A 23,548-nucleotide genomic window follows, 5' to 3' on the forward strand; every position below is an offset into this window, starting at 1 on the left:
TCTCGATGCCAGATCTTATTGGAATGAATCAACCTCAGAGGCTGCTCTTGAGAGTGCTTTTAAAGGCTGTCAGTTAGGTTGGAGACGAACACAAGAACAATTTGCTGAAATCTGAAGCCATTTTGTGACCCTTGCATTTTGGGAACCCTCTGAATATAACTGTAAAACGCTGTGCTGTTTTCTGCCAGCGCTTGAAGGAGGGGAAGAAGCAGTGGGAGAAAAGGCTAGTTCTGTACAATTTCCCCTTCACTCAGGGAAGACCAGCGTTTTCCTCCAGGTTTACACAACAGTGCTGCACATCGATCACCTTGTAATGATAATAGCAGACAATCTTCATAATAGCGATAGTCTTCACATACAGCTGCAGATTTCTTCTTTTTTCCCCCTGTTTTTAGCACAAAGTTCATCTGATGGCATTAGGAGTCTGTTTTGTTCACGTCTCTGCCTGTCTCCCCCAGCATAACCTCACTGCTAGCTATCAGCGCCAACTTTTGCTAAGAGGAAAGGTGATGTACCAATGGCAGAGTATGGAGATTCACGTTTACCCGTTGTTGTACCTCAGCTCTTGTGTACCTGACAATGTTTTTTTATTTATTTATTTTTTTTTTTTTTTTTTTTGCACTGCACAGGCAATCAAAATTTATCTTCCAAATTAAGACTGTAATTATATTTTGATAAAGATCTGGCAATTCAGTGAGAATGAAATTTTAAGGGTTGCCGGGATACAGATGACTCTGGGTTATGGGGAAGCGTTTGCATGTGGAATACTAATCAGCCAAGGTTGTTCGGCATCCTTATCTAGACTTTTCCAATAGTGCCTGATAACGCAGGCAATCAAGTGTTTGTTTCTTTGCTATTATTCTGGCAAAGTGATTAAAGATGCAGGCTGTCTTTTATGAATGAAAAGGTGTCATGCTCGACATGGGCCGACACAGATATGTCCCTCTGCTCAACGTGCACACACAGTGGGTGAATGGAGTGCTGGCTATGCCCACACTCCTGAGCCAGCCAAAATGAGCCTCGGCTTGCTTCTTCAAAGGGAGCTGGAGGATGTGTCAGGGGTCAGCGTGGAAGAGGCACAAGCACCAGAGCTGGTGGGCTGGGCTGGATGGCTGCAGGGAGAGCAGTACCGTGGAGCAGGAGGTGGTGGACATGCAGGTGCCAAAGGGAAGGGCACAGCTCGCGTGCAGGTGCTTCTTGTGCCGGCCCCACAGCTCGGCCTCGGCGCTGCAGGCTGATCACGGGAGAGCTGCAGCACTTTCTGTCTTTAAGCCTCTGCATGTGACACTAATTAGTTATTATTGAAAGTTATTGCTATTCAATACTGAGGCCTGCTGACAAGGTATGGTGTGCTGTCTGCTGTGGCAGCACCTGCAGGCCTCAGTGGTCCATCCCCAGTGTTGCAGGCTCTTGGCAGCCCCGAGCACTGTCCCAACTCAGCTCAGCCACCTCCAGCAGCAAGGCTGGCTGTGTGGTGCATGGCATCTCCTTGCTAGGCCTCAGTGCCATGCTGCCTGCTTCAAAAACCAGCACGTGAAGGCAGGCTGGTAAGGGAAAGACGTATTTTCCCTTGCACTTGGTCCACCACAGATATCCTCTCTCAGCACCACCATACCAAGTCCTTTTTTTCCCAATGTCTTTACTACAGAACAGAACAATTCTATGACTCGACAGCTTTTTCAATTAACTGAGAAACAGTACATTATATAACAGCAAAATAAGTGTTCTGGGGGGATGGCAGCTTCATCTGACATCCCACTTCTGTCCCAGTGGCAGGGGGAGCAGGCGCAATCCAGAAGCCTGGGGTTAATAAGCATTTTGGGAAGACATGGTCTGTTTGAGGTGCTGCAGCTGTAATACAAGACAAAAAAAAAGTGAACACCTTCAGTAATACATTGGAAGGGCTTTAAACTATGAGGTGTGCACTGCTCAAATGGCAGTCTCCTGAAATTCAACCTGCACATGCACTGCTGTGCTTTCTTTCTCATCCTGTAATAATGCCTGGATATATGTCACCCTTCTCAGGCAACTCCAAAGCTGCAGGGCTGTGACCAAACCCAAATCTTACCATTTGCTGTAAGCTTTGAGACAGGCCAGAGAAGAGTGGTTTCCATCTCAATATCTGACTGACTGCTCTACTTTGCTGTCTTGGCAGCACTGGGTGCCTGTTTCATATGAGGCAAAATAAAAAAGAAGTAAATCTGTAAGTCATACATCACTACATAAATGTACCAAAAAGGGTTTAGCCAATTTGGATGCATTTCCCTATTCAGCGGCTGACTGATGTGTCAGTCTGTTTTACTGCAGCTCCATGCCCTGAGCTCACATCACTGTTTTCCCACAATGCAGATTTTACATTTCATTCAGTTTTTCTTCTGCTTGTTCTGCAGTGCCTCTTCGTCACACCTACATCTAGTTGGGAAAGCAAGTTGGGAAGGGAAAGAGAGTGAGAGCAAAGGAAGCTAGGCTTTTGCTGCAACCTTAGCAGAAGCAGTGATGCATGCAGAAGCACAGCAGCTCTGCTTTACCAACTGATACATTTGGAGGAACATAACAAAAGCAGTAGAGGCTAGAGCACGGTAACTATTTTGTTCTTTATGGTCTCTTTTTCTACATCAGGAGGCCATGCGATACCCTCTCGGCTGAACAGTGAAGGAAGGAAATTGGTGTTTCCATGGCCGAGTCAGTTTTCAGGTCCCTGATGATTTCTGATGCCAGCATCACAGTGAAGTCTCATCAGGATTCTTGGAAACTTTTTTTGGAGACAGACAGAGCCCCCATCTTCTGGCAGCTGCTGCTTAAACAGAGGCACTGTGCAGTTGGGGATACTTCGAAGAGATGCAATAAGCTTTATTTATGCTATAAATTGTCTTCTGTGGGCTATCAGAGTAGGATTTGGTACACAAAATGTCCTTATGACCTCTGGAAAAGGCCTTCAGCTGGGCATGAGAAGTATTTACCAAGAAGGTCAAGTGGGGAAAGATCAAGGGGGGAAACTTCAGGCAACAAGACTGGGGAGTAAAAGCTGTAAGGCAACAGCATCCCACACTTTTAAGTCCCTTTCATGTAGCCAGACCCTAAAAGGTTGCTTTTCCCTTACCAAGTCCGACTGAACATATCTAAGTCCATTTTCTTCATTACCCATTTCTGCTTGTACAAAGGTATTGGACAAAGCTTTGAAAACTGTGTGATCTTTGACTGCTATAACTGTGCCAGCCAAAGCCCCTGCTAACATTTATCAGCATAACGTGTCTTTTTGATGAATATGGGGGTGTGAGGAAATAGGCTTACTGCTAAAATGCAGTTATGTCTGTGTAGCCGCAGCCACTTTGCCAGCGTAATGTATTGCAGAGAGGCAAAAGTAATTTTAACATATCAAAACCCAACGAACCTTCATAGTTTGAGAGCGGAAAATGACCCCAGATAACACAGCTGGAGTCGGTAAGAAGCTGAATTATTGCCAGAAGGGGGTGAGCTCGTGTGTGCAGTACGCCGCCTGGTGCTCCCGCACACAACTCCTGCACGCAGTCAGCTGCCCGGCTTGGAGATTTGAGGAAAGCAGAGTTCAGGTATAAAACCAGGAAAACTAGAAGACTGTTGGTATGAATTTCGGGATGAAACTTTTGTCATCAGGAGCTATGACAGTGAAACCAGCTGCTAGGAGGCACCAGGCTGCAGGGATCCTACACTCTGTGTCCACAAGTAAAAGGGCACCGAAGGCAAAGCAATATGAGCATCTTGTAGCCACCCCTTTAGCAAATAATTCCCTTAGTTATCATGGATGTGACCATAGATATCAATAGCAATAGAACTGGGATTCTTAAAACCTTAAAATTTACTCCACTGTCCTGTAAAAGTATCTGCAAAATAAATTGTTTTCTGGGTCACAATGAGAACCCTCAAAGTTTAAATATTTCCTCTTGACAGACTGAATGAAGGTAAGTCTAAATGTTTACATAAAGTAGGAAGAGTTGTACTAAATGTTGGCAGGCTTCTCTGTCCCTTGGAAAGTGAAAAAGCATTGAAGTGTTTGTAAAATGTTACTGATGAGCAAATATTACAATGAGGAAAGGAGTCAGGATGCTAATAGAAGACAAAAAAAAGAGAACCCAAATGAAAAACAATGAAATTAATCTCTCCCTAGCTACCATTTTCATAGCTAAGTAGTAGCTGTACCTTTTAGAAATGTTTTCTTCTGTGCTGTTGCATAGAATCCCATTTTTTGGATAAAATGAGAGCGTGCTGAGAATGCCAATGCCTGAACCTCAAATGTAACTCTGTGTAATGGAGAGATCGCCAAGCAGTGACCTCACCCACACTAACTATGCTCAGAGTTACTGCATCCCACAGGAAATCGATACTTGCTAATATGAACAAACACGAAGATGGAATTATCAAACTGCCAAGTCAGGGAAACAATCCTGATTTTCAGGAACCAGCTGCGATTTTAAAGGAGTAGTTAGAAGAACCTCGAGTGATACTAAACCTGGCAATTGATTAGTGAATTCATGCGTCTCCCCATGCCGCGTGGGTTAGCATTCTGGTAGAAATCAGCCAGGGAGCTAAGCTGCCTCTTTTTTTTTTTTTACTGGGCATGGCAGGTTAATTCTGAATAATGAACCACCCAATATTTATCCAGGCCGGCATTTCAGAGCTGCTTGCAAATGGCAGAGGTTTGTTGTGCCGTGGCATCCTGTGGATCCAGAACCACAGGACGGGGAACACACACCACAGCTTTTCTGTCAAGGTTAAAAAGTATTCAAGCCTACTTTTGTCTGAAAGAATATAGCACTATTAAAAAAAAATAAAAATAAAAATAAAACAAATAAATAAAAAGTAGTTTTGGAATAGCACACGAAATGAGGGGCCTATTATTGTGTAAGTACTGTGTGTGTTAAGTGAAAAGAGTGATTTCTGCCCTTCAGAAAGAACAGAGACAAGGCTAGAAGGTCCCTGGGAGAAGAAGAAATGGCTGTGAAGGCCAGGAGGTGATTTGCCCAGGGCCAGAGCTGGGATCTGCCTGCATATCCACCTAGTGGACCAACCTGCATGTCCAAACCACAGCCACCACCATTTGAAAATGCTGCCTGAAAGAACAGAAAATTCTTTCCTTTTTGCTGCATACCAATTCCTGTATTTTCTTCTTCCTCTCTTTCTCTCTCTCTTTCTTTTTTTTTTTTCTAATTTTTAAGCTTAGAGGCACAGATAAGAGCTTGTTTTCATATTCTCTCTAACACCCTAACAATACTTGAGATGATACATAGAAAATAAGCAGATGGCTGCAAACTGATCTGTATTTGTATATAAAATGTCTCTGACTTAACAAAAAATATACATATTATATAAAAAAAAAAGTTGGCTGGGGTGGCTCCCCCCCGCTCTGTTGGCAGATGCTACGGGATTTGATGCGATGTGAAGCCTGATTGCCACCTCCCCCAGACAGCATCCTGCCGGATCAGGGCTGGGCTGTATCCGTGGGTGTCGTCTGCCTTTTGCTGTTCACTGCGTAGAGCATTTCAGCCTCTAGTGCAGTCTGGCACCTCTTCCAGCACTTCTTTTTTTAATGCCGCTTGGAAAACCCACACAAAAGGGAGAGCAGCAAAGAGGAGAAGGCAGTAAAGAGAGAGCCAGCTAGGGCCAGACCTGATGTCCTTGTGTAGCCACAGTGTCCAGAGGCTGAGAGAGGACAGGGCAAGGACAGCAAAATTTGACCCCTGGTCCAGTTTATTGGCTCACATTTCTAAACACAGTTGTCCCCTTCTCATAAAAATGAGTTTATTTGTTCAGTCTCTTGGACAGTGCTTCACATTTTGAGTGACCGCTTGAGGTGATCCTGGTCTCCTGCAAAGGCAGCATCTCTCTTCTTCGTGCCTGGCAGTGCTGGGGCACCTTGGCTGAGCACAGTCCATCTTCCTGTAGTCCTTCCAGGGTGACCAGGGCAGGACAGGCTCCTCCAGAGGACTTCCCAGAGCTCTCTGTGGCTCATTCATACTCAAAATCAGAGGGAAGCCTAGCTGCTAGCTGTAGAAGTACTCCAGGGAGACGAATCTCCCATGGGAAGAGTTACTTTTGTTATTACCTTCCATCGTCTGCTTCTTTCTGCTTGGAAGTGTTGTCAGCTCTGCTCCCTGTGAACAAATCTACGTTTCCCAAGGGTGCTTTCTCCCGTGATTCACCATTCCACTCCGCACGTGATACATTAAGGTCAAACTCTTTTTTCTACTTGATGACCCCATCTTTTACTTACACTTCCTGCATGATCGTTTTAATGACAATGCTCTTTTTCCCCTCTCCTTTTTGCCTTTCCTTTTTCCTCTCTGGAAAGTGTATCCTGGCTTAATTTCTTTTCCTGTGGCTTTTAAAGCGGATTATTTCCTGCCGTTTATTTTTATTTAATTTTCATCACTGCTTGCAATTTAGAGTTTGAAAGCTTCCTGCCCGGTGTTGCAGGCCAATGTCGCTCCTCAGCAGGATTCCTGATAGTTACCTCTGGATATTGGCACCCGGCATTTTTGCACTGGTTCTGGCTAGCTGCAAGGAAACATCCCCATTTCATCACACTTTCTGTTTTATGTTTCAGGGACAGCACTCAGTACATGGTCATAATAACACGTCTGACCATGCTTAAAGGGTGATCATTTCATATGTACATTAAGCTAGCAACCCTTTGCCACCCTGTGTATTTGCTGTACTAAACCCAGTGTGTTGAAAGCTGCCTTGCACTGAGTCCAACACACACACAAGCACAGATGAGTTAAAAATGTGCAAGAATTTGCTGTTTGCTGTTATGTCCTGACTGAAAGCTCTTGACAGGGAATGGTCCAGAGCCCTGCAGCATCTGACAAATGCTGGAGCTCTTCAGCAATTGTGGCTGCTCAAAAAAAAAAACAAAACCAAAAACATGTCAGAACTCTGTTAGTTCTTCTGCATAAATATGTGGCTTAACAATATAAATGTGAGTGCAAACAATAGGGTATGGTTTGGGCTCATAAAGCCGCATTAGCCATAACAATAAAGGGATAGTCTATGTTATAATCTTTATTAACACCTTATGACCCTTTACAAGAAGTAAATGTTTAAAAATTTATTTTAGCGTGAATGTTTTCAAGCTGCATTTTCTGTGCTAGTTGCCATCGGCTGTGATGTCTCAATCCAAGCTAGGGGTTAGCTGGTTAGTATGAGCTGTAGAGGCTCTGCAGCTGGCATGGTAACAGGTTTGCGTCCTCTGCAGCATCATGCAAGGGGATGTGGCTAACAAACAGTGCTGACCAGTTGGTCAGGCGTGCAAGCTGGCATTTACCATTTGGTGCTCGTTTGCCATTTTAGGCATGCAAGGGCCTGAAATGCAGTAGAAAAACAGTTCAACGCCTCAGAAAAATATTAGTACCTAAGGTGAGCAAGCTGAGAACATATTATTCAAACAATAATAACAGTGGGAAAATAGCTTGTCTTGACGTAAGCCATTCGGTTTGAAGTCTAGGTGCACAATGTCACTGACAAAAGGCTCCAAGACTTGTGTAGGATCTGGTGCCCCAGGGGCTAGTTCTGGGATATGACCTTGCTGGTGCAGCACCCCCAGGTGCAATGGACGAGCTGTGGACCCATTTTTCCTGAAATGTCTTTGGAGTATGGAACCAAGGGCTTGAGGAAGGGAAAATTGCTGTGCTCTCCCCATCTTACAAGGTTAACAAGATTCCATCTTGAATTTCTTTCTTAATATTTTTTTTTTAATTTTATTTTTTGGATAAAATCTATTTGATTGAGAAGGTATCAAAGGTGGGGGGGGGGGGAGGAAAATCTATATTTTCAGGCAGCTCTCCTTCCCTGTATAAAACAACAAAGACTGTATTTAGTCTTATTTCAACAACTGAAACTCCTCTGCAAGTTGGCCAGCCGTGTTACTTCTTCCCAGCTGGCTGCTCAGAGTGGCTCCCTGAACCCTTCTGGCCCTGCTTGCTGTAATGTTTTACAGAACTGTCTTGTCAGAAGTGGGACTGAAGAAGGATGTTGCCAGACGGTGTAGAAATGAGACCTCCCCCTCGTCGCCCTGAGCTCCTTTGTGCTAGGTGCTCTGCACACCCAGTTCAAACTTGGCTGTACAGAACTGTGCACTCAAATAAATCACTTGTGAGGTTGAGGCCAAAAGGAACATCTGAGAGGGGTGGTGATGAATGTCTTAGGTATTCACTGAGCTGGGAAAGTCTTTTGTTGGAAGGATGCATGAAGAGCTACCTGGTGAACTAGTTGGATCTTCAGCTTCGCCCGTGTGCTAGGCCAGCCTTGGGCCATCATCAGGGTGGCATGGGAATAACCCAGTGGTGTTGCACACATGATTGTTGCCACCTGAGCCAAGACACAAGCTGCTTTTCTTTTATGGGGAAGAAGATTCAGTGGTGTGGCCATGACCCCAGGAGCAATTAGAGACCTGGGAGCGAGCCATGTGTCTCAGTGCCTCTGCAGGAAGGCAGTGATGGGGCTGCAGGAGCTGCACAAATGTTTCCTCAGGAGACAAAAAAAGAGTTGCCTTCGGCCCCTCTGAGATGATTGACTTTCTGTCTTTCCCTGGATGCCTGTGAGTAATTCAGAGGAGCATGTGTGGCAATAGTAGCCTAGTATTTACTAAATATAATTGGAAGAAACTGTTGCTACTTACCTCAACTCGCAGCTAAGCGGTACTCAGGGCATCTAGCCAAGCACAGTGAAAAAGACTGATGGGGAGGAAAAAGTGTGAAATCTGAGCCACTGTTTCTGCTCCTAACACATGGCTTGTTGTTCCTGACTTTTGGGGGCTTCATTTCTCAGCCTACGTGCAGTGCCAGTGGAAGGGAAGAGGGGCCCTGCTTGTTCTTTTTGTGTGAGAACTCTTCAGTCTTGGTTTTTGCTTGGGAGCAGCTTCTGACCTTGGTTACTGGCTTCCCCCCTGCTACTTGCTGAAGACAAGGGGCTTAAATATGCCAATGAGGAAAGTGTCTCTCCTTCTCCTCCCTCCCAGGGAAACCTTCATTATGGGACTGTCCCTCCCACCTCCAACACATCCTCAGGTCTCCATCACCCAGAAACCACCCTGTTTTCTAACTCTTGATTTTTCTTAATCATAATCACCTTGCTAATGGCAATTATCATTATTCACAAATAATAAAGGCAGTTCTTTTTTTCTGGAGGACAGATAATGAATGTTGTAAGTTCACATATGACAAATGAGATCTCAGGAGCCATTAAAAATAATAACGGGGGAAACATTCTTAGAAAAACATCCCCCGTACTTTTACACGAGATACAAAATGTAACCCGTGTCTCTGGTTTGGTTTTGCTGTTCACATTTCATAGTGTTTTTCTTCTGTAGAGTGTTTATCACCCTTCCAGACCAGTGACTTCGTCATTACCTGTGGGAAGCCACATCAGGGACTAATAAGATTAAGCAGTGGGGCTACCGGGCTTTATTTCTTACAGGTTATCGTCTTGAACGAAGCACAGGTCAGTAGTAAACAAAAATGCTGTCACCTGCTCATGGCCATCTGATGCCCTGTGCAGAATAAGTCGATGCCCTCAATCTGCTGTCTGTGAGACAGGCGTGTGTATCACTGCACCGTTGGTGCAGCTGCTGCTGAACGACACTCCTGAGAGCTGAACGGGGAAGGCACGGAGATTGATGGAGACTTGCTCTTACAGCTTTGATGGAAGGCTGCAGATTATAAAGATTTCAAGGAAAATGGAAATATGTTTGCTGTACTTGGAATAAGTCATCTGAATCTTATCTTCCAACATGCCAAACACAGTATCTTCTTTGTTGAGTGTCATCTTCCGTGACTTTTCAAGGCTCCTGGGGTTTTACAGCAGCATAGGTTCTTCGTGTTGTGGATGATGATGTGGAAATACATGTAGGTGCTATGATGTTCAGGCCTCTGGTCTTGAAAAGAGAATCCTTGGCATGGATGCAAAAGGCCCACTGGCCCACTTTAAGTATAAATATTCGGAGAAATATGCAGAGGAATCGAATGTTTTGTGTAGGAGAATAGGCAAGATGCATTAAAACTACTGCAGAAACACTGACCTATGACAAAAGTATGTATAGAATAGATAGAATAGTTCATGAAGAAATGGGCTGCTGGAGAACATGAGGATGTTTTTTTTTTTTTCACAAGATCTTGAAGGTAAACATTAACCAAGGCAGGTAGCATAGTAAATGAATTTTGTAAAGCTTTGTTCTTGAGTGCTGGCATATGAAATCAAGGTGACAGATCTGAGAGCAACATCACAGTGAACACCACACTTCTGTGTTTTAAAAGGGAAAGCATGATGGTGACCTGTTGGAGCAACTAGGGCAAGCTTAATAGTGATTTGGGATGAGTCAGTACAGGAGAAAAATAGCAGAGCAGTGAGAGAGAATTGCAAAGGATGTATAGAAGTCTGCTTACTGAGTGCATTAGTGCATTATAGAGACCATGCACCGCACTGCTGGAGACAAGAGGCTTTATCTTGCTGCATGTCATCGAGAGTGGGAGTAATGTGAGGGGTCAACTTGTGAAGAAAGTTGTGTTGATGAGTGCTGAAAGCACGTCAGATTGAGAGAAGTGCTTTCAGCTAATTAAGAATGTGAGATTGAAGGGCGTCTTGAGACATTGATTTCAGTTACGTGCCACAACATAAACACACATGTATATATGTACATGTGTCTGATGTCATATCATCCCTAGAACTAACGTGCCATCCCTATCTTTGGGTCCAGTAGCCTTAAACTAGTTGGATTTGGGTGATATTTTTATTAACACTGTTTATCCCTTTGCTATTTTACTGTCTGATTGGCTTTTTTTTTTTTTTTTTTTTTCCTCGTGGAGCATGGTAGCAAATGGAAATGAATGTGGACTCATCCTGAAGAGCAGCTGACCTAACATTAGCTTTCAGTTTGCCAGGCAGGACTCAGGTGTTGTCTGCCTGCCCTGCAGGCAACACCAGTGCTGCCTGTGGTATCACTCCCACTCTTTGGTTGAACCACTGAGCTGGGGTGTGAGTCACTTCCCAGCTGGGTCGCAGTCTCTGAAGAAGTAGAATTGAATTAAATGTTTACTTTAATGCATACAAGTGCACAGCTGAAAAACCTTTTGTCTAGTCGTAAGTATTTAGCTGTTCCAGGGATAGAGCTGGACCATGTTAGTAGTTTTGCTTCTCACTTACTAACCTGCTTGCCCTGATGGGCTTCCTGCTATCAATGGCAGAACAAGGACAGTAGAAACACCATGGCTACGCATACATTATTGAGCATTTCAGATGTTTATTAATAGATAAGTGTGTTGCACTCCCTCCAGTGCTCGCTGTCACCATGCATTAGACGGGCAGTGTGCCCAGGAGTATTTCTTCACTGCAGAGCTTGGTGTGATAGGAGTGGGGGTGTACGCACAATTGCACATATTCATAGAGGTGTATAATAACTAGACATGTGCACCTAGAATAAAAATGCCATTCATCTCTCCAGTCTGGTTCATGGGTGAGAAGGGCAGCTCCATTAATGAAACCCCAACAGAAACCTTCTGTCTGTGACTACATTTGCCGGTATTTTGTAGCTGAGAGCACGAAGATATTTCTTTCCCATCCACTCATGGAGGCAGTGCAAAACATAGGCTGGAGAATGGGAGTAAAAGGAGAGGAAGAAATCACTGGCAAGAGAAGCTTTGCAGGAATGAAGCGTTAAACATATAAAATGCTGTGCATTTCTGTGAGGTTACCGTCTATCCTGCAGTGACAGCTTTGAAATACTTTGAAATAACAAGTCCCAATCTGGCCACTGTAACTTATTTGACAGAGTTAGGGAAAGCAGTTAAAAATATGTTCAAACACATCCAGCAGTGACTGAAAGCAGCAAAGCCAAGAATGGGATTAGCATGTGGCACTCTTCACATAAGTGCATATTGCTTAACAGCATAATCTTCTTACGTGTATAAGAATCACAGGCTTCCCAACCCTCTTGAATTGTGTCTGGTTTTGTGCCAGTTAACTGGATACCAGGTAAATGCGAAATTCAAGGATCTTCACGTGAAAATGACATCTAAATTGTATGCTTTCCAATATTTTCATCTTTCCGGATAAGTGAACGCTGATTACGGATGGTGTTTTGTCCACTTGTCCATTTTTTTCTCCTGAATAGCTGTTATTTCCATATGTGTCGCGTAATAGGAGGCAGAGAAGTGTCACAGGGATGCACTAAGAAACTGTGGTTGAAACATGCAACGTTTCACTGTATTGGCAAGAAGTAAAACAATACAAAGAGCATAAGATCGCTGTCTTTCTCAACAGCTTCTGCTCTCAGTAGAGTTCTGCATTTTGCCTGAGTTTGAAAAATTTGCAAATTGTCCATCCATGAGCATAGAACAGAATAATAACTGTGCTCTTGTCATGTAGCTAAGGGCTGAACTTGTGTTGTTGTGTCTCCCCTCCTGCTTTTCCAGAGGGTGGTTGCAACCTGTGTAGGTGCAGCCATGCCAGCTTTCATGTCCATGCGTGAGTGCTGGTGGTGGTGTAGATGTGGTGGTCCAGGCTCCACGTCCAGGCCAGCTGCCCCCTTCATGTCTCAGGGCTGGTGCTGCTGGCATTTGCTCCTTACACCCATCCTGAGCTGGAGACGCACAGGGCACAAAATTCTCAGAAAGAGCAATAATAAGGCCTAGTGATGCATAAGGCCGTTGCAAACCATGTTTTCCACTGTGGGACCCCAGTGAGAAGTAACCCAGGAGCAGACCATCCAAAATGGGTGTCAGTCAGCCCATGGCTGTGGGCACACCAGGAAAGCAGGAAAAAAGACGTGACTGAGGATAGGGGGATCCCATCCTGTCACTGAACAAACCCCAAAGACACACAGGAGCGGTGAGGAAAAGGAGACAGGGATTTTGGCACACAGTTTTCTGTTTCAGTGAGAGTTGGGCATCTCTTGTCTCCTGTCAGAAGCATGCTTACAAAGCCCTGCCAAGGCCTAAGTGCTACCTGCCTCGGCTCTCTGGTGTCCTGGGGCAGCTGGACCACACACCAGCAGGCCCAGGGACAGGAGGACAGGGAAATGCTGTTGGCATTGGTCTGAGTTGGCAAACAGGGGGAAGTGTTTGGGTACACACACAGCTGGCAGCAAGTACAACTGTAGAAAGCAGCTTGTCCCACCTTGGAGGAGCTCCAGGCTGTGTCCCCCCAGGCATCTGTCCGCACTGGGTAGGCCCAGACACCCCCCTGTACCATCCCTGGGAGCAGCAGCCCCATAAGGAGCTTCCTTGAAAGTGCTGATCTTGCTGATACTGCACAAAATGTGGGACATGTACAGCAGGGTAGTGACTGTAGATTTTTACCAGCCGTGTAGGCTTAAGCCCCCTAGATTTTACAGCAGAGACACAAGTGCTTAGGGGAAGCATACATTCGAGACATGCAGGGCTATAAATAAAACTCACATCAGACTCAGCACTTGCCTCAATGAAACATTTATGCACTAATATGCATGATGGAGTTGGATGTGTTGCCGGATTATCTGGTATTTGAGGTGAACCGGTGTCGGTCAGAATTCATTTTCTTGTAATGCTTCGCACACAAACTTGGCAGATGGTAGCTCACCTGTGCAGCCTGTGTGGAAGAGATCATGGTTTTGCCTTTTGGAACCAAGGTGCTTTAACAAGGATATGGCAGCCACAGGTTTGGCTTTGCTCGTGCAGGAGCTGGCAGTGTGGTAGCTCTGGGGGATCTGTCCCTGAGCACGTAGGCTCCGTCCTCACTCACCGCTAAAATCCCCTCCAGGCTCTGCACTTTTTCACACCCCACACCAAATTGTCGTTTTTGCTTTGAACCAGGAAGCATAGGACATCATCATTTTTTCCCCCTGACGCCTAATGGCAGCTATAATACAGAAAAATATAACAGAAAGTCACGAAACAGAAGGAGCTGAGGGGGGAGGTGAGCGTCTAGAGAAGCAGACGGAGCTGGGGGGGGAAACCCCTGGACCTATCAAGTAAATAGAGCAGAAATCTTTCTTGCTTGGCCTTTGTGGTGTTATTATTAGAACAACCACGCTTGAGTGCACTAAAGCCGCGCAACCTTCAAGCATCTACATGTAGCTCTGCTACGGCAGGATCCTTTTTTGCTTTGTTAAAGGAGGAGAGAGAGTGAACGAGAGGACGTGACGACAAGAAGGGTCTGTGAATGATAAATATGATCAGCTTTGATAAAACAGCTATTTGGGAACCCTCAAAAGTCTTCTCAGGAGAGCAGCCATTAGTATATGTCTGTTTGACATTGGTTGTCAGGAAACCAGCCAACGTTAATGGATCCACAAAATGTAATGGAGAATCCATTTAAATGGTCTCTTGTCGTTTTGTCATCCCACAAGACAAAAAACAATTACTTCAGCTTGGGAATGAAATGAACATGATAGTTTATATGATTCACTTGTATGTTCTAAACTGATCAAAGTGCACGCTAACAATATATTAACAATCTGTATCTGATGCCTGGAATGCTTTTCCTACATCTATGCAGGATTCTTTTCTCATTCACTTTGTTGTCCAGCCATTAATAATTTAAAGACCATGGCTTTACAGTTTCTGTGCTGCTTTATTTACTATGCGTATGATGATGATGCTCAGGGGCTGGAGGCACACATGAGCAAGGCCTTGTTAAAACAGTCTGCAGTGTAAATCACCCAGTGAAAAGAAGCGCTGGCCAAAAGAGATACCTTGCCCCCATTTTACACAACGGAGGCATGGGGAGTCTTACCAATTAACCCAGGCTCTCAGCAGAAGCATGTGGTGAAGCTTTGATGGAAGAGGTCCTCTGCATCTCAGCCCAGTGGTCTTTGACTGCTGAATTGTGCTGTCACGGGGCTGCCTTTCGTTGTTTTAGTGGAGGCAGGAGATACAGCTTTGTGCCCAGAGTGAGATGTTCAGTGGCCTGGAAGCTCGCAGTCCTGGTGGCTTCAGCCCCCAGTGCCCAGCTCCCAGGGCCTGCACCCAAAAATCAGTCTGGATGCCCTTGCAAGGATCACAGGCCAGGTAACAGTCCGTGAGGGTGAACTAGATGCTGGCCCCTCTTTTGACAGGCAGTCACGTCTTCTGATCCTCCTCCGTCACTTACCAGAGGGCTTTTTCCTTCTCCTGCCCCTTTCCGGGACATGGTTCCAGAGCGTCGCTGCTCTGGGGCTGGGATGTGTCTTCCAGCATTCAGCCTGATGGCATTCGAGGCGGGTTTATGCTTCTTTGTCCCTGGGCCAGCATTGTCCTCCGCCCTGCCCAGTGATTCTCCCTCCCTCTGAGCTTCTCCCCGTGCCCCGCAGGCAGAGGACATTCACCCCCTCACAGCTTTTTCGGCAGCTCTTTTCGTTTCTGTTCTGGAGCGCCTAGAAAATCCACTCCAGCTTTTCAATATTTTAAAGGGCTGTCTGGTTCAGTGCGTATTGTGTAATATTTCTGCCTTCTTGGTGTCAGTAGGGCACATTCCCTGGCACAGTGAATCCGAGTTCCTGCAGGAAAAGAGGATGCACAGATGTGCAGTAGCAGGGGTGTGCAGTAACTGGGACCTTACTACAGGGTGCTGTGAGCTGCTCAGTGCCCTATCCTTTCAAGATAAGCAACGGGTTTCCTTGTTATTTTCCTTCTGGTACAGTATTTTTCACAGCTCTGCCAGGTTTGCTTGCTCTTGGAGGCTTGTTGGATGGCCAAGAGGTCGTGCTGCTTTATCTGTGATAGCAGCGTGTGTCTACCGCAGCGAGTGCGGGGCGGGATTGTGTTAGCTTGGTTTCATTTTTAAGTCTCACACAAAGTATGTTAATCCAACTCCTACTCATCTTACTTGTAAAGCGCTGCTGCCAAAGCCAGAGGAGCTTTCTACAAGTTAAATATTGCAGTGAAATCTATTCTACTCTAATGAAATGTCTGAACAGCTCATAAGCAGGTAAAACTTTCCGCTCACTTATTTAGCTCTGTCACAGACAACTACTAGGGCTGCAGTCTAGACAGGCTGTTTCTGGGAGCAGGAAGGAACTGCTTGTGCCTGCCTTTTCATTAGCCCCCAGGGTGCAATCTGCGATCATGAATATCACATATCCTGAGCGGCAGGAGGAACGGGTGGGGTACCATTGCTGTCTCTCACCAGCTCTTGTCCTGAGACGAGCTTCCCCAGGAGGCGATGCAGCTGCTAGAATGGGATCGGGCCAAGTCCCTTTGTGTCTTGGTGCCTTGTCTGTAAAATAGAAGTTGTGCTTGCTTACCCTCAAGGGGTATCCTACAGCCACTACCCACTCCCACCATCCCCTTACGCATTTTTGTCTCACCTTGCTGCAATTCATTGCACCGACAGCACAACCAGTTGCATGGAATGGCAGTGCAAATATGATGGAAATTGAGTAATAACCCATCTGCAAAAATAAACTGCAAAGCAAAGAGAGGCTGCCTGCTGGGCTCCAAGTTTGGGTTGGGGTCAGTGGTGTTGAAGCCTTTAGAACCTGAACTTCAGCAGGTCTATCACCCTCGTAAGGCACCATCTTCATCATGGCACCACAAAGTTTAGCAAGCTGTTTTCTTTCTCATCAAAGAAACCTATAAAGTCTGTCAATATCCTGCACGTGGCAAGGTTCCTGGGTTTCTCCCCTTCTGTGCTCCATCCTTCTCCTACTCTAGATTTTAGCATTTCCTCTTTCTTTCTCCATGCAAAATACTGGCATGCCTTCAGTCTGAGTAAATGCTGTTTTGCATTAATGAAAGCAACAAAACCAGAAAGCATCCCCACCAGAGGTACTGGTGTGGACGTGCTGCTGGTGCCCCTTGGCCTCCCACTCAGGGCACGTCCCTTCTTTTTTTGTTGTGGCATGCCGAGGGCCATGCAATGGGGGCTGCTTTTGCCAGGAACTGTAGAAACAGTGTAAGGGGAGGGCCCTGACACAAGACATTTAGATGTAGAGCTCAGTGATATGGTTTAGTGGAGGACTTGTTAGTGTTAGGTCAGAGGTTGGACTCAGTGATCTGGGCGGTCTCTTCCAACCTAGATGATTCTTTGATTCTGTGAAAATATGTGTCATACAAGTGGGCAATGAGGTAGCTGGAGAAGGGGCTGGTGCACAGAGTCATATCACGATTATAGACTGCTGGAAGAGGGCTCTTACCCAAGGAGATTGAAGCTCCTTGGCTGGGCTGGGAACCCCCCGTAGATCCCTCCACCATCCTTCCTCCCACTGCGGTGCCCTGTAAGCAAAGCTCCTTGGCCTTACAAGACGAGGTCTCTTGGACCTGAAACTTTTCTTGCAACTTTCAGAGGCAGCCTTTGTTTTTTTTCTGTAGGGGAACTGAGGTTTTTCTGTCCCTCAGAAGCCCGTGTCCATCACGGGAACCTTTTCTGAGAGGTGACAGCTAGAGGTGCTCAGCAGGATGGGCAGTTAATCTCAGTCAGTACGGGCTGGGAGGCAGCGAGCCAGCAACCTGTGTCAGGACTCAGCCGTGTGTAATGTGATGTAGTGGAAGAGCTACACCGTGTTGGGAAGGAGGGTGGGTAAATGTGGGATCCGGTTCTCTCGCTGCCGTTGTTCAACCATTCTCACCATGGGAATGTCGCTTAGTTTCTTTGCATTTTCATTTTGTTGCCTATAAAATTATCAGCCCGTTAGTCCACACGTTTAACACAGACGATATGTATGCTTGCACCTGCCTGCCTCCTTTACTGGAGGTCTGTAATCTGGCAAAAAGGCGTTATCTAAATGCTAAGTGGCATAATGTCATACAGCAACACGGTGAAGATAACGGTGGTTGTAACTTGGTGGGAGGAAAGCTATAGTAACAGCACTGCTGTTCCAAGCGGGAGCCTTTCCTTTTCAGCTACACCAACACACGAGATGCTCCAAGTCTCACCTGGGCTTCTCTTTGTTTTTTCTACAGCTGTCTCCAACCTGGATGCAGAGAGCAAACTAAGCGTCTATTACCGGGCACCTTGGCATCAGCAAAGAAACATTTTCCTCCCCTCCACCAGACCACCGTGCGTGGAGGAGCTGCACCACCACGCCAAGCAGCACCTGCGAGCCCTGCGCAGAGGTAGGTGCTGGCACGTCCCCGCCAGGCAGCGCTGGGGAGTTTTGGGCACTGCCACGGGGCTGTGGGCACTGCTCTCCCTGGGGAATTAGGGGCTCAGGCTGAGAAATAGGGGTGAAGAAGAAGTTCTGGCAGCGCAGGAGGCGTGTGCCCTCTACGACTTATTTATGGTTACTGGAGGAGATCTGGGGTGGACTTTTTACACGTTTGTTTTACATTCTGGTTTTACGTGTTTTTCTATTAAATTGATATGTCTGAATTGTGAGTATGGGCAAATTGATGCACTGACCCCAAAAGGATGGAGGTACTGAGTGTTTTAATAAGGCCACATCTCTCCCTCTCAATGCTAAACACACGTTAAACAATGCCTCGGCTCCAGGATAGATAAGATTTAACTTCTCAGAGGTTAAACCTGTAGCCCAGTGGTATTAGAGAGAAGCTAATAAGCTCCACAGAAGCTAAGCTGCCCGCCTGGGGTCATAAACAGGATATGGAGCCTCGAGGAGACCTGTGTCCTTCTTAGGTGGCATCTGAGAGCCTGCAGAGAGAGAGAGAGGGATCCCTGCCATACAGGGAATTTACTAAGTGAAACCACTGAAGCCTCGTGTGTTGAAAGTGTTTTGCACCAGCAGCTATCATTGCCTTGCCCATTTATTGTTGTTATTGGGTTATAATAAAAATTACTCAGATCGGGGGAGCATCTGTTGGACGGATGAAACATTCCTGTCAATTCCCACATGTGAACCTCTCAGCAGAGTTTATCTCAGGCCCACACTGTGGGTGCAGGATCTCCCCACAGCACTGCAAAGAGCAATAAGGCAGGATCGCAGTCGCGGTCGTGCTCAAGTAGAGCAGAAGCTGGCTTTTCTCTTCTCAGCAGCTCCGCTTTGCAGCCGTCCCAGCGCCAGGCTGGTCTCTGCCTGCCATCTGGTGGGCAGCTCAAATCCTGACACCGGTGGGGAAGGCAGCTGGCAGAAATGCCTCATCGCTTTCAAGCAGCACGGCTCTCTCTCTGGGCAATTTCCCATCCTCCGTGTTTAAGGGCAGCGGTGCAGGTTCAGCAGGCAGCATGTCATATCCTGATATTTTTATTCTCTAAATAACTGTGCATATTGGAGTGAAATTGTAATCTGAAATTTACCCTAAACATGTTTATTGTCCCTCTCCCATTTCTTGTATAATAATTTCTTAATTATCTCTCTATTTAACCAGGGGTAATTCAAACTAAACATTAGCTCAGGAAACAGCTATCCATGCTAACAAACGTGGTTGGCTAGACCATAGCTCTGTGCATTAGGTGAATGCACATCCCCTTCCAGCAACACTCTGAGCAAACAATAATTACCCAACTCTCACCTAAAATTAGAGATGGGAAATCCACCAGCATTACCCCATTCACATGGAAAATTTCAGACTTGGGAGTGATGCTGGAAGAGGGCTGGGTATTGTGAGCCCATGGTGAAGGAAGACTCCTCTGGGTCAGGAGAAGAGCAATGGGAATTTTGCCAGGATGGGTTTCTCCATGCTGGGGCATAGAGCGGCTGCAGTAATGACCTCCGCGATATCAAAGAATGGAAGGAAGTCCTACCTGGGACTGTGTTTCCCTCATAAGGGTATATTTTATAGGGGTAGAATGCAGGTGTTCATTCATCTTGACTTTCCAAAGCAACAGGAGCTTCAGGTTCCCACTGGGAATCAGGTGCTATGTCCCAGGCACTTACAAGTTAGCTCCTTTGTCCCTTGGAGTAAGTACCATGTGGGGTGAATTCAGCTTCAGTACACGTGCTGGGGTACATTTTACATGCATTGCTTTTCCAAGGCCTGGGAGTCCTGAAAGTGCTTCTCCTGTTCAGTGTCAGTAAGGATCATCAGTAGTGTTCAGTGGAAGAACTTCAGTTTTAGAGTCCACATCCTATTTGTAGCTCTGTTGCACCACTAGTAGAGACATTTCTATGTTTTTAATGCTCTGAAAGACTCATGTCCTCTTTATTCTCCTCCAAAACAGAACATCGAAGCCGAGGTGATAACAGAGAGCAAAAAGCCCCAGGGCCCATCTCTGTGGTGGCTCCCCCCTTTCCTCCCTTTCCTGCAGTCTGCTCTCAGAAGAGGCAAGCGATAAAGGACCGGCACTTCCTATCAGTAAGTCTCCTGCGTGCTACAAGCATCCCACGTGAACACATCGTTAGCATTGTGGGACCCCAGGTGTGACACTGTGTCACAAGTGCCCCCCCCAAGCACATGCAAGGACAACACAACTCGCCTTGGCATCTCATCAGTAACACAGCTCAGGTAGCAGCTTCCAGCAGCCAGCCTCAAGGTGGAAGTTTTCACTATGAAACCTCTTATTTTTCACCCCTGGCCAGCACACGTACACACTTCTTCGTATGCTTCACCACAGTCCTTCACATTCCCCGCTCCTGCTTTGGGCAGCACTTCCAGGACGCTCCTGTAATTTCAGTAAGTGCTGTAATTTCAGCCCTGAATTATCATTGCCAGGAGCCAAGAGCTCAAGGGCTTTGAGCACTGACTGGAGGCTTGCACGGGTGCAGAGAGGCTCAGCAGCACGTCTCCAGCTATCAGGAGCTGCAGTTTTCACTCACGTAGGACCATAGTACCAGAGTTTAGCCAGATTGGCTAAATTCTGCTTTGGGCCAAGAGCTACTGCATTCCTAAAACCAACTGAAACACCACTGGTCCAGCTGGGGTTTGACTTGTGATGTACATGCTCACTGCCAGCCCTCAGTGTAGGGATATTTGGGCATGTGCAAACACAGGGACATTGGCATCTTCAGAGATACTGCAGCCACGAGCACATTATAAATGTATAGCTATTGAATTGTCACCTCCTGAACTTAAAATTCCGAATCCATTCACCCCAATCCATTACATTAACCATATAGAACTGCTGCAATGGTAAATGAGTCACACTGTAAAGCACCTACTCAGGAACTTAAACTTCAGTCCACAGAAAGAGTTTTGTTTCTCGTTTGTGAGCACAAAATGCATGACGAGGTTTTGATTAGGTTGACCATTCTGGCTTTTTGGCTGCTTATCTGGATAATTTCAAGGAGAGCATCACCATCGCTGCAGGCTTTGAACTGGCTAGATTTGCAGGCCTTGTGAATCAACTGAAAGGAGATACTCTGATGTTAAGGGACAGCATAGAAAAGGAAGACAGAAAGGAGAAACAGGCTTGCCTTCTTCTTCTCTCTAAGTTATCATCGAAGCTAATGCTGTTATGGGGTCACTGAAAGGTAAAGGAGAGGTGACCCTGCATTACAAATCAGAACTAGTTACGGATAATAGTTTGGACAATATACTGAACATAAAGCTCTCTTAGTTAGTATCAGATGGGGAACGAGTCATATCTTATGAAATTGCATACTCAGTGTTGAAAGGCCTGAATCTTTGCTGTGCTTGGAACCAGGGCGTTTTAGACATTACTTCCATCTGTGTAACACAAAATAATAATAAATAGTGAGCAACCCTCTGAGTCCTGCATTAGATGGTAAAATTAAGTCATGCTGAATGCAGATGTTTTGGCTTTATCAGCAAGTCCACCTTTTTCTTTTCAAGAAGGAAAATATTAAGTTTTGTGCCCACCCATGCTGGGGCTTTTTTTGGAGGCTGACCAGGATCAGCGGTCCCCTGAGGAGAAGCAAACGAGAGCAGCTTGGAGGTTGCAGTCCTATGGATTTCAAGGCATCTGGAAATGCTCTGCTTTGGGATGTGCAAATACTCCAAGGCCAGGGTACTTCAAAGTGCCTTGACCCATTTCTTAGGGAACTCCTTGACCACGGGGCAACCATAAATCGAGAGAATAAGGCAAGATGAAACAGCACATGAGTGCTCCGTCTGGGAGAAGGCTAATCAGAGATTTTTACAAGATACCGCAGCAATGAATAACTAATTGATACTGTGCCAGCCTTCTTGACTTAATGATATCATTACAAGAGATAGTTGAGAGTGCTGTTATTGGCTAGCTCACCTTTTTTGACATAAGCTTTTTGACATCTGCAGGTGCATACATGCTTCAGGGGTGGCTGGAATTGTTTGATACCTGATGCCAGTCGATTGTATCATCTGTTCATCGATGAGCTAAAGATGTTAAGTCCCACAAGAGTTTTTATTCATGGCACAGCAGTCTATTCTGAATTCGGATGTTGTGGTGCATGGGAAAGGTGCTGGTAAAAGCGATATTAAATGACAATAGAAGCCCCTTTCCGAGTTTCCTAGAAATTAAGAAAGTGTTCAGCGAGAAGCTGGGAAATCTTTAAGTTACAGGATTGACTTTTCCAAATTGGGCATCTAAGTTAAACATGTGCATTGAGGCCCTGAAATAAGTGACCACTGTGAAAGCTGTGAGAATTATCCGTAGTGAAAGCTACCATAAAACAGATCACCTGTCTGAGACCAGCTGAGGCCTCCAGATTCCTACATTTTGGCTGCTATTTTTATTGCTACCAACCAGGAGCTTTCCCAAAGATCTTACATATTGTTTAGAAAAGCTAGAGAATATCAACCTCAACAGCTAAAGATTCACTTTTAAGCATGGCCGGCTGTTTTTGCAAGGAGGAAGGTGCCAAAGTCCCATAAATTCCAAGGAAGACCAAATGAATTACAGTCCAAAGTGACTGATGCCAGTGAAAATGGGTCTGGAAGGCCATTTCGAACTGTTCCATCACAAGATCACGTTGTCATGGAGCAGCAGAGAACAAGAAGCAGCTGTGTCCTGGGATCTTTTGTGTCTTAGGATCTTTTGTGTCCCTGACAAGATATGTGTGAAGTTAGCTTCATTATAGCCTACTCTTGTTACAGGAGCTGCCCTGATTTGTCCACTTAGCCCAGAGGCCAGAATGGGATCCTTCAGGAAAGTGTATAAGGACAGGGCATGATTTATGCCATTTATTGTCCCATGATTTATTCTTCCAGTTTCATGCAGAAATGAATTACAGAGTTCCAGAGCTAGAGATCCAATACAGAATAACACACACTAAGGAACAAGCCCGCATTGATTTTGAGACTCATTTAATCCCCCTTTTTAGCAAATTTACACCTTTGCCCTCAACAGCATTTTATGACAATGACTTTAACAATCCGTATGAAAATATATCTTCCATATGAAAATATATCTTTTGTTTGTTTCAGTCCTGTTGCCTCATAATTTTATCGCATCCCTTCTAGTTTTTAGAGTGTGAGAAATGGTGAGCACTGTCTTCCTGTTCACTTTCTCCATGCCTTCTCCCCTCCCCCCATTTTTGCAGACATGGTTTCACTTCATATACATCCCAGACATTCATTTTTCAAGCTGAAAAACTCTAGCATGGTTAGTCTTTCTCTACACAACGGACCTACACAACCAAACAAATTTATAAGCATCATTCATTCAGGCATTTTTGCCAATGAAGAAAACAAAAAATGATCTGAGGAAAGTACAAGGAAGGTGCAGACTTGGGAAAATGAGGGAAATATTCTTTACACATGTTCCCATGACAACCCTGCCTGTAGCTCTG

At 45.6% G+C, this 23,548-nt stretch overlaps 1 protein-coding gene across 1 annotated transcript in view; it reads left to right on the forward strand.

Annotated features, from left to right (window-relative positions):
- Positions 1 to 23,548, forward strand: part of NHS (NHS actin remodeling regulator) — a 245,298-nt gene that overhangs the window by 201,286 nt on the left and 20,464 nt on the right. Inside the window, exons 2-3 of the mRNA XM_082765869.1 lie at positions 17,886 to 18,038; positions 20,041 to 20,174. Coding sequence (XP_082621995.1) covers positions 17,886 to 18,038; positions 20,041 to 20,174 — 287 coding nt within the window. The remainder of the gene's footprint in view (positions 1 to 17,885; positions 18,039 to 20,040; positions 20,175 to 23,548) is intronic.

The sequence above is a fragment of the Aythya marila genome (genome assembly GCF_965140915.1).
Source record: "Aythya marila genome assembly, chromosome: 1".
Lineage (NCBI taxonomy): Eukaryota > Metazoa > Chordata > Aves > Anseriformes > Anatidae > Aythya > Aythya marila.